At 38.8% G+C, this 14,575-nt stretch overlaps 1 protein-coding gene across 2 annotated transcripts in view; it reads right to left on the bottom strand.

Moving 5' to 3' along the window:
- AMPD1 (adenosine monophosphate deaminase 1) overlaps window positions 1-4,639 on the bottom strand; it is a 78,171-nt gene extending 73,532 nt beyond the window's left edge. Inside the window, exons 1-2 of one of the 2 annotated variants that reach the window (XM_006064807.4) lie at window positions 4,508-4,636; window positions 3,206-3,217 (exon numbers count right to left, since the gene is read on the bottom strand). In XM_006064807.4, the coding sequence (XP_006064869.3) occupies window positions 3,206-3,217; window positions 4,508-4,628 (133 nt within the window). In that variant the 5' untranslated portion in view covers window positions 4,629-4,636. Of the gene's footprint in view, window positions 1-3,205; window positions 3,218-4,507 lie in introns of both variants that reach the window. The other variant, XM_025288046.3, reaches the window with a different exon arrangement.
- Between the last annotated feature and the right edge of the window lie 9,936 nt (window positions 4,640-14,575).

The raw sequence follows: 14,575 nt of genomic DNA, 5'->3' as shown, positions 1-14,575 counted from the left end.
GGTCGCTCGGACATGACTGAGCGGCTGAACTGAACTGAAAGATGGGATTGGGCTCTTATATGATTAGCACCTAAGATCACCTGTTTCTGGTGGGACTAAGTTTGATTTCATAGTAACCTTGCAGCATAGTCCTTCTCATTAGGTTGGTAGAGTTTTTCTGATGGTTTTAAAGATGTGGAGGGATTTCCTTGGTGGTCCAGTGGCTAAGACTCTGGGCTCCCAATGCAGGGGGCACGGGTTTGATCCTTCATCGAGCCACTAAGATTTGCATGCTGCAGGGCATGGACAAATAAACAAGTAAAATGAAGATGTGGTAGGGTTGTTGATCTTTGGTGTTTTCTTACTAAAGAGAGCCAGTGATATCAGTAGTTTTGAGAAATAAATGTGTACTTTAGAGCCTTTCTTCCTCCTAAGACAGAAATTGTGTTGCTGTCACATATCACAACCTCATTTTTTTCAAATCCTGACATCTTGGTGATGTCAGGGGAGGGAGTCACTAAAATTTACTGTCCAGTGTTGGGAATCCCATTTCTTGTGGACATGTAGCTTCCATAATAAATGATCTTTGGAATGCCAATTTTACTTTTACATGTTGTAATTTTCCCATTCTTACAATGGGTGGAAGAATGATCTTTAGCTTAGCAATGAATAACCCCAAGACTTTTAGGAGAAAAGAGAACCAGTTTTATTGAATAGGGTGGTGATGGCCATCAAGTATCTGCTTTTCTGTTAAGCGCCATTCTATTTTCCAGATACCCAATTGTTTCCATCTGAGTCGTCATTACCTCTGATATTGGACTGGCCCAATAAGGTCTCAGGGAAAACCTTAACGAACTTTCTAGTCAACCCAATACTTGTAAAAATCTCTTGGTATTTCCAGAAAAGAGCAGGGAGCAAATAATGAGAATGGCATATAGTTAAATATTTGGAACAATAGTAGCAGACAAAAACATTCTTTATGTAATAACAAAGCAAACTGCAGACATAAAGATAGATCCCCCCACTCTTGCCCCATTGACATCTATACAAGTCTCCAAAATGACACATTTTCAATGATAACTTAGGTAAGTGTAATGTATTCAAGTACTGTTCTGTACTTACCAATTCCTAGACCTTCTTCTGCTTCAGTTTCTTTATCTATAAAGTGGCAATACTATTACCTACAAACCTTACAAGGCTCTTGTGACATCAGGTGAGATAATGTCTATGAAAATGCTTTTTTAAAGCATTTTTTAAAGGAAAATAAAACATCAGATTAAACTGAATGATATGATTTGGTAGCATTGATCAAACAGATATTTAGTATTTCGAATTAGCTTTGGGTTATTAAGAAAGTGATAAATGGTATGGCTTAGTATAGGCTGAAGCATACACTGGAAATGATAGTGATTGACTCATAACTTCACCAACTCTTAACAGTCAGGTCAGCCAGTTTTCAAACCTGGCTCGTCACAGCAGGGTAATGGAGAAGCCCACTATGTTGGCTGAACTTCATGCATCTATTTGTCTCATTAAACTCAAGCACTTCCTGAAACTGAAAAGCATCGTTGGATGCTATGCCTACTGTTTTGGCAAGTGCCATGATCCACGAAGGAACAAACAAAACACTAAGTAGATGCATTTGATGGCCTGAGAATGCCTCCCCATCCCACAGCCAACTGTTCCCCAGAAATAGTATCATTCCTCCCGCAGCGTCACAGGCAAGCACATGCACCTCAGGGATGAATGAGAAGCAGCAGTGAGAAGAGGGTTCGTGCACCACGGAGAGCAAATGGAAATAGGCCAGCTGGCTATGATGATGAGGAGGAGGAGGATGAAGATGAGTGTGCAACTCATTTGTCATGATGGGTCAGTGGCAGAGCTGTTGGAGGCCTCAGGAAGTACAGTATGGAAACAGAGCCCCAAGGACCAAATCCTACTTGCTTGAGACTTGGCTCTTCCAAAACAAACATCCATTATTTGGGACCGCACACGTCTATTTGTTTCATGTCTTTAAACACTGTTTTTTACTAAGGTTGTATCTCCCTAAATCACTATAGACAGTTGAAAAGTAGAAACTCTACTCTTAAGAAGTAGCTTACATTAACACCAAAAATTATACGATTGATATTTCCTTCCACTAAATCAACCAATTGTTTTACCTTCATGTAACACAGCTGAAATCTGATTCCTAATTCAAGAGCTCTGCCCTCCAAAAATACTTTAGGGAGTGGTGGTGATTAGAGAAAGAAAAAGGTGAAACTGATATTTCAAAAGGTGAGTAGATAAGATTGGGTGACAACCTAATTTATGGGCTCCCTTGGGTTTGTATAGATAATTGCGGAGTTCTTCTTTGAGCTAATGGAACATCTGAGTGGCAATGTCTTGCAGTTAGGACATCCACATTTAGATAGAGTATAGGTGAGAGGAGCGAAACAAGAAGAGTGGTGAAGCAGAAGGAACCCTGGGCTACAAGTGGGCAAAATGTCTGTGACAGCTGGGTGGCCTTGGGCAAATCATACCATCACTAGGAACCTCAATGCTCATCATCATAAAAGAGGAATGTTAATAATAATAATGTCAACTTCAGAGACTTGTTTAATAAAGATTAAACAACAAACTACATAGTATTATCCAGAAGTTGAGGATTATTATTATTAACATGGGAAGTTCAAGACTCTTGAGAAAAGGAATATCATGCTTGCTTTTTCACCCAACAGGTCCAGAAAAACATGCTTATTTCTCAGCAGTGCTTTATTAATATGTAGGAAAGACAGGTCGTAGGCCTCTCATCTGCCACATCACATCTCAGAGGAACTCAGAGGCATCATGAGTACTATTAGTCAGTCAAAGGACAAGTCTGATTTGAGATGGAAGGTAGCATATATAAAAAGTTACAATTTTATTTTAAAAATGGGATTTTATGTTATCTGATCACAAAAATTCACCATGAGAGGGTTTACTAAGGCAGGACTCAGTAAATCCCCTTAGCTAATGTCTATGCGTCTTTTTAAAAAATGTAGGCTTTTTTTTTTTGAGTCAGGAAAATCCATGAGTTCATTTGTTATACTTTGGAAGATCTATGGTCATTATAAATCTTTGTTGGCTTCAGTGATACCATTAATAAACACTGCTGAAAAATATCCATATTTCTGAATTAAAGAATAGTATCCTTAAAATATTGATACTTTGGCAAATGGCAGGGAAAATAGCCCCAAATACTCACGTTTTCCTTCAGCTGTATGAAGTAAAATAGAACAAGATAAAATATGTGAACAACTTTCAGAAATCATGGCTGCTAATCAGTGCTTTGGAATAGAAATAGGCAGGTTGGTACAAGGAAGGGGGGTGGTGGGATGTGTTATTAGAGCTCATTCTTCCGTTTTCCTACAACTTGCTGCCATTAGAAAACCCTGGGGATGTAGTCATCATATACTTCTTCATTTTCTTTTCCTTTCTAACTTCTCTCTTTAAATTTATGTTTATAATTTTAAAGAAGTCCTCTTTGTAAAATGTGATTTTTAAAAACATGATCAAGAGGGATGGAAAATCTTATACAATGCTGGTAGCAAGTAAATGAAAATAGATAATTTGGCAAACAAGTAACTCAGCTATTTCTGAGAATCTATTCTAGTGAAATAATCCTTAGTATGGAAAAAACTTAGGTACAAATATTATTGTCAGAGCATATTTATACTTAAAAAACCATAAAGAACCTAGGGATTGGTTAAGAAAATTGGAAATATTATAGAACCATTTAAAATGATGTTTAGGAAGAGTTTAGACTTCCATGATAAATGATTAAGTTATCATGTGAAGCCAAAAGGACAGGATACAAAGTCACATGTATAATATAATCTCAACTGTGAGTGTGCTTTTTAATTCTTTACACTTGCAAAGAACATAGTTTGAAAGAAAAACACTAACATGTTAAAAGTGTTATCTTTAGTTGATGGGGATTATGGGTTTTTAAAAAGTTACTCCTTTTCTAGATTTCCCAATTTCTCTAAATGAGTGTTTATTACTTTTATTTTTCAGTGAAATTTCTTTTATTTCACATGAATCGTGTATTACTTTTATAATGAAAAAGACTTTTATTATTATTTTGAAAATTATTCTGTGTGTAAACCTGGATTGTGAACCATCAGAATATACAGATTGGGTTAAAACTGCTGTTATTCTCATGATTTTCAGCTAATACTATTGCTAAAGACATGATTTATGACCCTTCTCAGAAGTGTGGCAGCACAGGTTTTGTTTAGACTAACAGAGTAGATAATAAATATCTTACATAGTTTCTACCACGATCATCAAGGATGCTACTACATGATACAGTTTTAGAAGACTACCTCCCTCCTAAAACTAAAAACCAGAAACCCTTTGAAAACCTTGCCTTGCCTCTTCCTGAAGTGTATTAATTAAAAATACTATGAACCCCAAATAAAGGATTCCCAGACCTGAAATGATAGTTAAAGGAACGATTGCATATCAAAAGAATTGAACTCTCCAAACACTTTTGCACACCTACCTGGAAGTTTCAACAGAGGCATTGTGCTGGGATCCTGTATTCTAGGGTAGCACAGTGGAAAGGAAGAGACACGACACTGGAGGGATGACTGACTGACACTGTAAAACACGCTGACATTCATTTTATTATTTTGCTTTGCCCCTGTAATTTGACCCTTCTCTTCTAAAAGGAGACAGATGAGCTGTAGACCTATTTATAACTTTAGGCATTGACAGTGAATAACAGGTGACGCCTTCAGTGTTTACCCTGGGATTTTAGACAAGATATCTGTGGTAGGCCAAGAATTGCATTTCAATACTCTCTAAATCTTCCTGTGGATTGGATTCTCTTAATGCATAGTGTTCTTCTCTGACTGGACCACTGATGACCATTTTCCACCCTAGCGGAACACAATGAAGTCTTGCAGGCTCTGGAAAGTCAAGGTTCTCAGGATTTCAGTCCTGAGAACAGCCATCTGTGGTTGGTGAATATGCTGATACATTCATCAAGCTCTCAACACACAGACACACACACACACACACTTTTGTAAGACATATCCCTGACTTAGCAGAAATTCACCTGACAGAATTTGCTTAATAAGTGGTAAATTTACTTCAAATCTTTTTTAAAACTTGCTTATTTTTGGTTGCACTGGGTCTTCACTGCTGTGCACAGACTTTCTTTAGTTGCTGGAGCAGGGGTCACCCTTCATTGCGGTGTACAGATCTCTCACTGTGGTGGCTTCTCTTGTTGCGGAGCACCAGATCTAGGTGCACAGGCTTCTGTAGCTGCAGCTCGTGGGCCCTAGAGCTCAGGCTCACTAGTTGTGGAGCACAGGCTTTAGTTGCTCCACAGCATGTGGGACCTTCCCAGATCAGGGATTGAACCTGTGAAATGAACCCAGAATACTTACTGCAAGGAGTGATGCTGAAGCTCTAACAATTGGGCCACCTGATGCAAAGAGCCAACTCATTGGAAAAGACCCTGATGCTGGGAAAGACTGAAGGCAGCAGGAGGAGAAGGTGACAACAGAGGATGGCATCACTGACTCAACGGACATGAGTTTGAACAAATTCCGGGAGATGGTAAAGGACAGGGAAGCCTGGCGTGCTGCAGTCCATGAGGTCACAAAGTGTCAGATATGACTCAGCGACTGAACAACAGCCCCTGCGTTGGCTGGTGGATTCTTATCCACTTTACCACCAGGGAAATCCTACTTCAAATCTTATGGAAACACAACTGCAGCCTAGGGTGCTCAGGTACCTTTACTAAATATATTGTTACAAAGAGAACATCCTTCTTACGTATAACATTTTATAGTATGCAAAGCATTTATCAAATATTATCTATTTGATGCTTCTTAAAGTCCTGTAAGGCAAGGAGTACCTTACCTTTATTTTGCAAATGAGAAAATTTAGGCTCTGAGGAGAGATGTATTCTGCCCAAAGCATTCCAATTGTTAATGCAAAGCTAAGGCTCTCTGGACCAAAATCTCATGCTCCTTTCACAATAACACAAAGTCCGGGTTACATACACCTAAATACAGGAAGACCTCATTTTATAGTGTTTTGCTTTACAAATTGAAGTTTTGTGGCAATTCTGCATGGAGCACGTCTACTGGCACCATTTTTCCAATAGCGTTTGCTCACTTTATATCGCTGTATTATGTTTTGGTAATTATAATATTTCAAACTTCATTATTATTGTTTGCTATAGTGTTCGGTGATTATTGATTTCTGATGTTACCATTGTAATTGTTTTGGGGCACCATTAACCCATGTTCATATAAAATGAGAACGTAATCGATAAATGTTGTATGTGTTCTGACTGCTCCACTGACTGGCTGACTCCCATCTCTCCCTGTCTCCTTGGCCTTGCTAAATCTGAGACACAACTGTAATGAAATTAGGCCACTGAATAACCCTAATGACTTCTAAGTGCTCAAGTAAATGGAAGAGTCCCATGTCTCTTACTTTAAATCAAAAGCTAGAAAAGCTGAAAGCTGAGATAGATCAAAAGCCAGGCCTTGTGTGCCAAACAGTCAAGTTGCGAATGCAAAGGACAAGTTCTTGAAGCAAATTAAAGGTGCTTCTCCAGTGAACACATGAATGGTAAGAAAGAAAAACAGCTTCATTGCTGATATGCAGAAAGTTTTAGTCTGGATGGAAGATCCAAACAGCCCAACATTTCTTTAAACCAAAGCCTAGCCCAGAGAAAGGCCCTCTTTTCAATTCTACAAAGGCTGAGATTTATTAGGAAGCTGCAGAAGAAAAGTTTGAAGGTAGCAGAGATTGGTTCATGAGGGTTAAGGGAAAATAGCTGTCTCCATAACATAAAAGTGCAAGGTAAAGCAGCAAATACTGATGAAGAAGCTGCAGCAAGTATCCAGAAGATATACCTAAGTAATTCATGAAGGTGGCCACACTAAACAATAGATGTAGATGATATAACCTCCTACCTCTATTGTAGGTAAAATGCTATCAAATAACATCACACGCTACAGAGAAATCGTTCCTGAAAGGAAGAGTCAACTGACGCAGCAAACTTCATTCATGTTTTATTCAATTGCCACAGCCACTCCAGGCTTCAGCAACCACCACTCTCATCAGTCAGCAGCCACACCAACATCCAGGCAAATCCTCCAACAACAACAAGATTAAGACTCACTAAAGGCTCAGATGATGCATAGCACTTTTTAGCAATTAAGTATTTTAAACTTAAGATATGTCCATTGTTTTTTAGACATATTGCTAATGCACACTTAAGACTATAGGATACTGTAAACTTCACTTTTATATGCACTGGGAAGCGGGAAAGGTCGTGTGACTTGCTTTATGTGATACCCACTTTCTTGTGGTGTTCTGGAACAAAACCTGCAATATCTCTGAGGTACACTTGTTTGCGATCATTACTGTTAGGTAAATAAAGTCCTTTGGTAGATTCAGCAGAATTTATGAAATTGTAACAATGTATATTAAAGACAGTAATATCAGTGTGGAACTTCTGATGTGGAACAGAATTGTGGGCCTGAACTGAATAATCTTTTATCTTTGCTTTCCTACTGAAAACTGGAATAAGCCTCTTTGCAAAAAAGAGACCATTTTGTAGCTTAGCTTTTTGGCCATCCTCTGCTTTCAATCAACTATATTAGAACACATTACAAAGTTGTTACTGAACCAAAATATTTTTTGTTCCTTTTGAACTCTGTGTATATGTGTGTGTGATATTTCCACCTGGATTTCCCAACGGAACTGACAAACTGATATAGCCAAACCAAACATTCTCCTTCTCAAATCTGCTTCCCCTTCAAATGACTCTTCCCTTTATTTGTTACCCTCCAATTTTCCCATTTTTTTTGTGAGTGACAGATACCCTAGTTGTCTGTTCAAAAATCATTTCTATTTTTTCTTATTAACAAAAGTTAACTAATGTTGACAAGTGTTATCAATGCGCTCAGCCAAAAAACTATATTGTTAGACTTCTTTGCAGTGAGAGTGGCCATGTGACACAGTCTGACCAACAGAATAGCAGAATCGCTGGGTCAGCTGCCTGGAAAAGCTCTTTTAAAAAATGGCAACTCACACAGGGTAGTGGAGGAAGGGGATGGTGGGATGAATTGAGAGAGTAACATTGATGTATATACACCACTATGTGTAAAATGGCTAGTGGGTAGAGGCTATACAGGACAAGGAGCTCCCCTTGATGCTCTGTGATAACCTAGAGGGGTGGAACGGGGGTAGGTGGGTGGAAAGGAGCTTCAAGAGGGAGAAGATATACGTATACATATGGCTGATTCACTCTGTTGTACAGCAGAAAGTAACAACGTGATAAAGCAATTATTCTCCAATAAAAATATTTAAAAAATAAGTAAATAAAACAGGCCAACTCAGTTGGCATATGTTTTGCCTTTTGCTCTTCTTCTTCCTGCCTATAATAAGAAAATATTAGGGTAGGGTGAGTGCAAATCAACCATTGTTGTAACACAAATTACAAGCAGGACAAAAACCACATGTGAAGAATGCTTGAGCAGAAAGAAAAGGACAGAGTGTCCTGAGGCCACCAAAGCAGCCCTGGACTGCCCACCTCCAGACTTCTTAACATATGAGAAAAATAAATTTGTTTTACCCACTGATTAGTCAGGGTTTTTTTTTTTTTTTTTTTAGCTACTAGCAACCAATGTAATTCTGAGTAACATGAATGACTTCAAATTCAGATACTGCAATAGGTTCTAATTGTTTTTCCCATCTTCCAATCCAGCAAAAATACTGCCAGAGTATACGTTGATGAAACATAATTTTGATCATTATATTTTCAGTTCAAAAACATTTGCTAACTCTTCATTCATTGTTTCAACAAATTTCTTGGGCACTTAAGAAGACCAAGTTTAAGTGGTTAAGGTAAACAAGACTTCAGTTCCAATTTCGTCTCCTCCTCTTACCAGTAGTGTGGACTCAACTTTTGAGCCTAACGAGACACTGTGCTGAGCACTGGCATTTAGTGAACAAGAAAGACAAGCCCTCTGCTTATATCCTGGTACACAATGCACAATAAGATAATACTTCAGGTAGTAATGGGTGTTGTGAAACAAAATAAGGTGATTTCTAATGATGAGAGATGGTTTTCAGTCAATTCTATCAATATAATGGAGGACAGGAGTAGATCATTTCTCAGAACTGTTCAGATTGGTAGTATAGATTTTTAGATACCTCCAACACTTCTCTACTCTATCATCAAAGACTCTATCCATATGAATGGCAGAACTTCTTGAGTAGATTTCCCCATGATTATGGAGCACTAGAGAGAAAACAAGGTTCCTTGAACCTATGGGATCATCTTTGCTATTTCATGCTCTTATTCCATAGGTGCTTCCTCAGATATTTATTATAAATCCACCTATTTTACAGTCCAGTCCCTTGTTCATAGAATGCACTTTTTAAAACATTTTATTATTTGGTGGCACTAGGTCTTCGTTGCTTTGTGCAGGCTTTCTCTAGTTGTGGTGAACGGGGGCTACTCTGTTGCAGTGCGAGGGCTTCTCACTGTGGTGGCTTCTCTTGTTGGGGTTCGTGAGCTTTACGCACGCAGGCTTCAGTAGTTGCAGCATGCTGGCTCAGCAGTTGTAGCTCACAGGCTCTAGACTGCTGGTTCAGTAGTTGTGGCCCAAGCGCTTAGCTGCTCTGTGTCCTGTGGAATTTTCCTGGACCAGGGTGGACCTGGGATTGAACTTGAGTCCCCTGCACTGGAGGTGGATTCTTATCCACTGCGCCACCAGAGAAGTCCCATGGATGTACTCTTTTCAAGAATTCATAACCCACCTGAGGAACTGTAATTAGTTCAGTATGGTTGGGACTGACGAGCCTCAGACTGAAGTCTGAGAAAATCTTAGCCAGGCAAATGGGGAGCTCCCATAAAGACTGCCCATTGTAGGAATTCAGGATTGAGCAGAATTGGTCCAACTTTACACCCTCACCATGCTTGATCATTGACTGCGGGATGAGTGGGTGCTGAGCATGGCTTCAAGGTTGCAGGTGAAAAGGTATGGAAACTGGAAGCTGTTCACCAGGGCCTCTTCTCCCACCTCTGTATTTATCTGCTGTACAACACGGGATGAGAGATCTTAGTTCCCTGACTAGAGATGGAACCCACGCCCCCTGCAGTGGAAGCACAGTCTTAACCATGACTGCCAGGGAAGTCCCAGAAAGACATTTAATTTATGTATCAGTATAGACATTGAAAACACCCTGGACAACTTCTACAAGTGTTCTGTCTGGGCAGTGGAATGATGGCGATTGTTTTTTCTTTTGTCTTATTTGCATTTTCTACCATGAACAAGTATTTTTATCATTAAAAAAACCTGAATTTAAAACAAAACATAATCTGGTCCTATTATCATGTGTAGCCCTTAAATAAAAATGTCCAGAAATCCTCTTAAAGGAGACAAATCTAACTCATTCTTTTTCTGTAATTAAACTTGCTTTTTCTTCAAGTATCGGTATATAAATGTTTCATTTAGTTTTTAGTTTTTTAGCAAAAGAAAACTATTTTATGTCTTTTAGAAATTGTTAATGTGAAATATTTCAGCCAAATTATGGCTACATTGGTTGGAATTCACACTTCCCATCATTTAGAACATTATTCCAATGGAAAGCAGAGTACCAAGTAACAAATTTACAGACTATTTTTTAAAGCAGAGATTTCTTGTATTTTATCAAGAGACACCTGTAATCTGAGGCTCTACAGGGAGGAGGTATCAGGAGGTATCACTTAACAGGAACAAGCTGTGTGCAGATTACTGCTGCCTGGCTTTTGTCCAGAAATCCCTTCTTCTATTATATAGCTGGTTTCCCTCCCTGCTACAAAACCTGCAGGGAGTTCCCAGCCCTTTCCAACCTGCTCTTCACCTCACCCCCTTCAATGCCCTCACAGGCACTCACACACAGTTCAGGTGCCAAAGTGTTCTACAAGGCTCAGGGTACCATAGTAAATGTTCAGGATAAGCTTAATCCTTTGTAACACTGCTTCAGCGGCAGCACCTCTGAGTTCCTCACAACTCCGGTTTGGAATATAATAACCCTTTTAACTGTGGACTTTTTTGGTCACCTTTTAAAGGTGTGTAAAAGTTAACTTAAACCTAAGGGATGAGTTTTAATTTGGAACATAATCAAATTATGAAATTTTATGGTATTTTACTGGATTCAGCCTCATTTCTCTGTCAGTCATATTTTCCCACACATGCCTAAAAATGAAGAAGTCAAATTTGTAAGACTCATCCTTTTCCATGAGACAAACTGACTTTGTCTTCTGTCTCTCGAATGGAACTAAAATTCAGTAATTTGCTTTTAACAAAGCAACCAAAACATCAACAGTATACTGTGTTCTGTTAGGAGAGAATGGGAAGCATGCCCTGGGGTCTGTGCAGTAGCAACAATGCTTAGCATTGTTCTGAGGTTTTTTTGTTTAACATATATTAATGCATTTAATTTTCACAGTAATCTTTTGAGGAAGTATCATTACTTCCATTTTACAGTTGAAGAAATTCAGGTACAAAGACTGACTTGTCCAAGGTCTCATAGTTATTAAGTGGTAGAGGTGGGATTTAAGCTCAGGATTTCTGGCTCCTGAGTCGGGGCTCTTAACCATGGTGTTATATATGGCCTTGCTCTTGCTTAGTTGCATAATGACCATGACTGTGCCCAGAGTGTTTGGTTTTGAACCTAGACATGAGGATGTGACTAGTGATTCCAGCTTGACAGATAGTTGGAGGAGGAGACTGGTGAAGTCGAAGGGTGTTTAAACGTTTACTTATGAAATGTTCAAATTAAATCTTGAATGGAAGCCTAAAATGAAAAGATGAAAATGCTTATATTGATAAAAAAAATGCAGATTGGACAGTAGACAAAATATCACAGTTTACATATTAATCTGGTAAGAGTTTGAAATTTTGATACGTCCCAGAGTTGCCCAAGGTCTGGGATAAAACATCCTTTCATGTACTGTTGGAAGGAATATATTCATAAAACATTATCTGGAACTTCCCTGGTAGTTCAGTGATTAGGAATCTATCTGCCAATGTAGGGGACATGGGTTCAATCTCTGGTCTGGGAAGACCTCACATGCCGAGGAGCAACTAAGCCCATGCACCACAACTACTGAGCTGGGATGCATAAGAGCCTGTGCTCCGCAACAAGAGAAGCCACTGCAACGAGAAGCCCACGCACCGCAACTACACAGGAGCCCCTACTCACCGAAACCAGAGAGCCTGCACTCAACAACAAAGACTCTGCATAGCCAAAAAGAAATAATTTAAAAAAGTATTTGGAGGAAAAGTAAGGTTATATGTATTAAAATAAAAAACGCATCAAGTACAAACAACTATTTTGTGGGAATTTGCTCTATGCATATACTGGCAAATATATGTTAAATATAATGATATCTGATATGTGAAAATCATCAAATAAATAGCCTATGTATTTGTCAGTAGAGAGGTTATATATAGTATTACATACTTTTCAAAAGAAAGATGTTGCTATAAATACGCTGACATAGAAAAGGTGTGGAATTTATGTTATTAAATGAAATGAATAAGGTACAGAACTAGATGGTTTGTGAAAAATTACAAAATTTTCACACACAGAGATGACTGTGTACATATGAATTATAACTCTGTGCATAAGAATCATCACTAAAGATGACAGAACAACAACAAAACTTTAAAGTGATTAATTTTGCGTAAAGGTTAACTGCAATTCTACATGTGGTTTCTAATTCTTTTCAATTTTTTAAGGCAGATTCTATTACTATTAAAAATTAGTAAAACTACTTGAAAGATAAGGTCATTTCATACCAAATTTCAGGTAAATTAAAAATTATCATTCTTGATATTTAAGCCTATAAAAATAAAATATCTAATATGCCAAAAAAAAACCACAAAAAAACCCCAAATCCCAAAATTGATGAAAATGGAGCCTGAGTTGAAGGACAGGGGAGGAAGAGAAGACCCCGCCCACTCAGGCTTTCTCAGACATCTCCTTTATGATACTTCAAGGGCTTTCAGCGGCATGGTTTGAAAATTACAGCTGACCCTTGAACAACGCAGGACTGAGGGGCGCCCACTCTGCACGAAGTTGACCATCCACCTATAGCCTACAGTCAGCCCTCGGTGTGCGTGGTTCCTCTGTATTCTTGACTTAACCAACCTTGGACTGTGCAGTACTGTGGTACTTACTACTGAAAAAATCTGCATATAAGGGAAACTGCCCAGTTCAAATGTGTGTTCTTCAAGGGTCATTTGCACTAGCTGATCCAAAATGAGCACAGAATCTAAGGTCAAAAGACCTGGGTTCAAATCTGGAATAAATCAATCTATTTTTATGTGATTTACATCAGTATAAAAAGACCATTCCTCTTTCACATTACGGGAGGTTCAACAAGATGCATGTAAGAGCACTTTGAAACTGTGAAACAATATACAATTTCCTTTTTTGAGAGCCTTGACTAGAAAAGAAGAGACACAGGAAGCAATGAAGCTTGAGACAGGTTCTAGTGCCTCTTGGGTAGCCTTGATTATTCTCAGAAAAATCAGGAAGGAGGTGACCTTGGGCAGTGTCATGAGGGTGGCAGCCGGATCAGCGAGGCTAGACAAGTTGTGTCTCAGGGAACAATGTTCTTTTCCTTTGAAATAATCACCAAATTGTAACTAAGAAATGTTTGTTTTTGGGATCTCTTCTCAATACAAGATGAATGAAGAGACAGTCTCTCTGGTTCACTGCTGTACACTCAGGAGTAGCACAGCATCCAGGCAGGTAGTAGGTTCAATAAAAACCTGCTAAGTAGATTAGGAAGGAAAACTTACCAAACCAGTGAAACAAAATCATCACGTGGCTGTCTCACGGTGGAATCTGAACTTGGTTCTCTGAGAGGAAATGTCAGAGAATAAGCTATAGAACCAGGCGGCGATAGGGACACAGACCTTGGTAACTTCAGTTCATAGGCTGTGCTAGAGTTTCGTTTTGGACTTTAACAACGTGCCGTTTTCCTTCAGACAAGTATCATACAGAACTCACACATCTCGAGCTCCTATAGAAAGTGTCAACAGTGCCAATTTTATGACATCCACAGGAGCTATTTTTAGAAGACTGCTTTTCCTAACCAGGATAGTATTTCAGCATTCTGCATCTGAAGGCTCTAACAGGCAACTGCTCAGTTTCAACCACATCCTCCCTGGTTAGGCATGTAGCTGCCTCTATCTTTAGAAACATTTATTATCACCTTAACCCCCAATACTGCAGGCACTATCCCTTGTTTTCTTTATATGATGCCTACAAACTGATGGCAATCTGTATTTATACTAGTTTTAAGAACAGATTAAACATTAAATTGAAAACATCTCCCCTCTCCCCACTACAGGTTAATAAGTTAACTATTTCGGTGCAAATGCCAAGTAAATCATGAATGCAACGTCTCCAGATAAGAAAGATTAATTCACTAGGTCTACTTCCAGTTCCCGCATCTGAACCATTGATACTCCCTTTGGCACTGCAAAGGGGATTTATCTGTATTTTGGATGTTCTAGGATGCTCCCAGAGTTCC

The sequence above is a fragment of the Bubalus bubalis genome, chromosome 6 (genome assembly GCF_019923935.1).
Source record: "Bubalus bubalis isolate 160015118507 breed Murrah chromosome 6, NDDB_SH_1, whole genome shotgun sequence".
In the NCBI taxonomy this organism is placed as follows: domain Eukaryota; kingdom Metazoa; phylum Chordata; class Mammalia; order Artiodactyla; family Bovidae; genus Bubalus; species Bubalus bubalis.
Note: the sequence above shows the minus strand (reverse complement) of the source record. Positions and strands in the feature narration are given on the sequence as shown.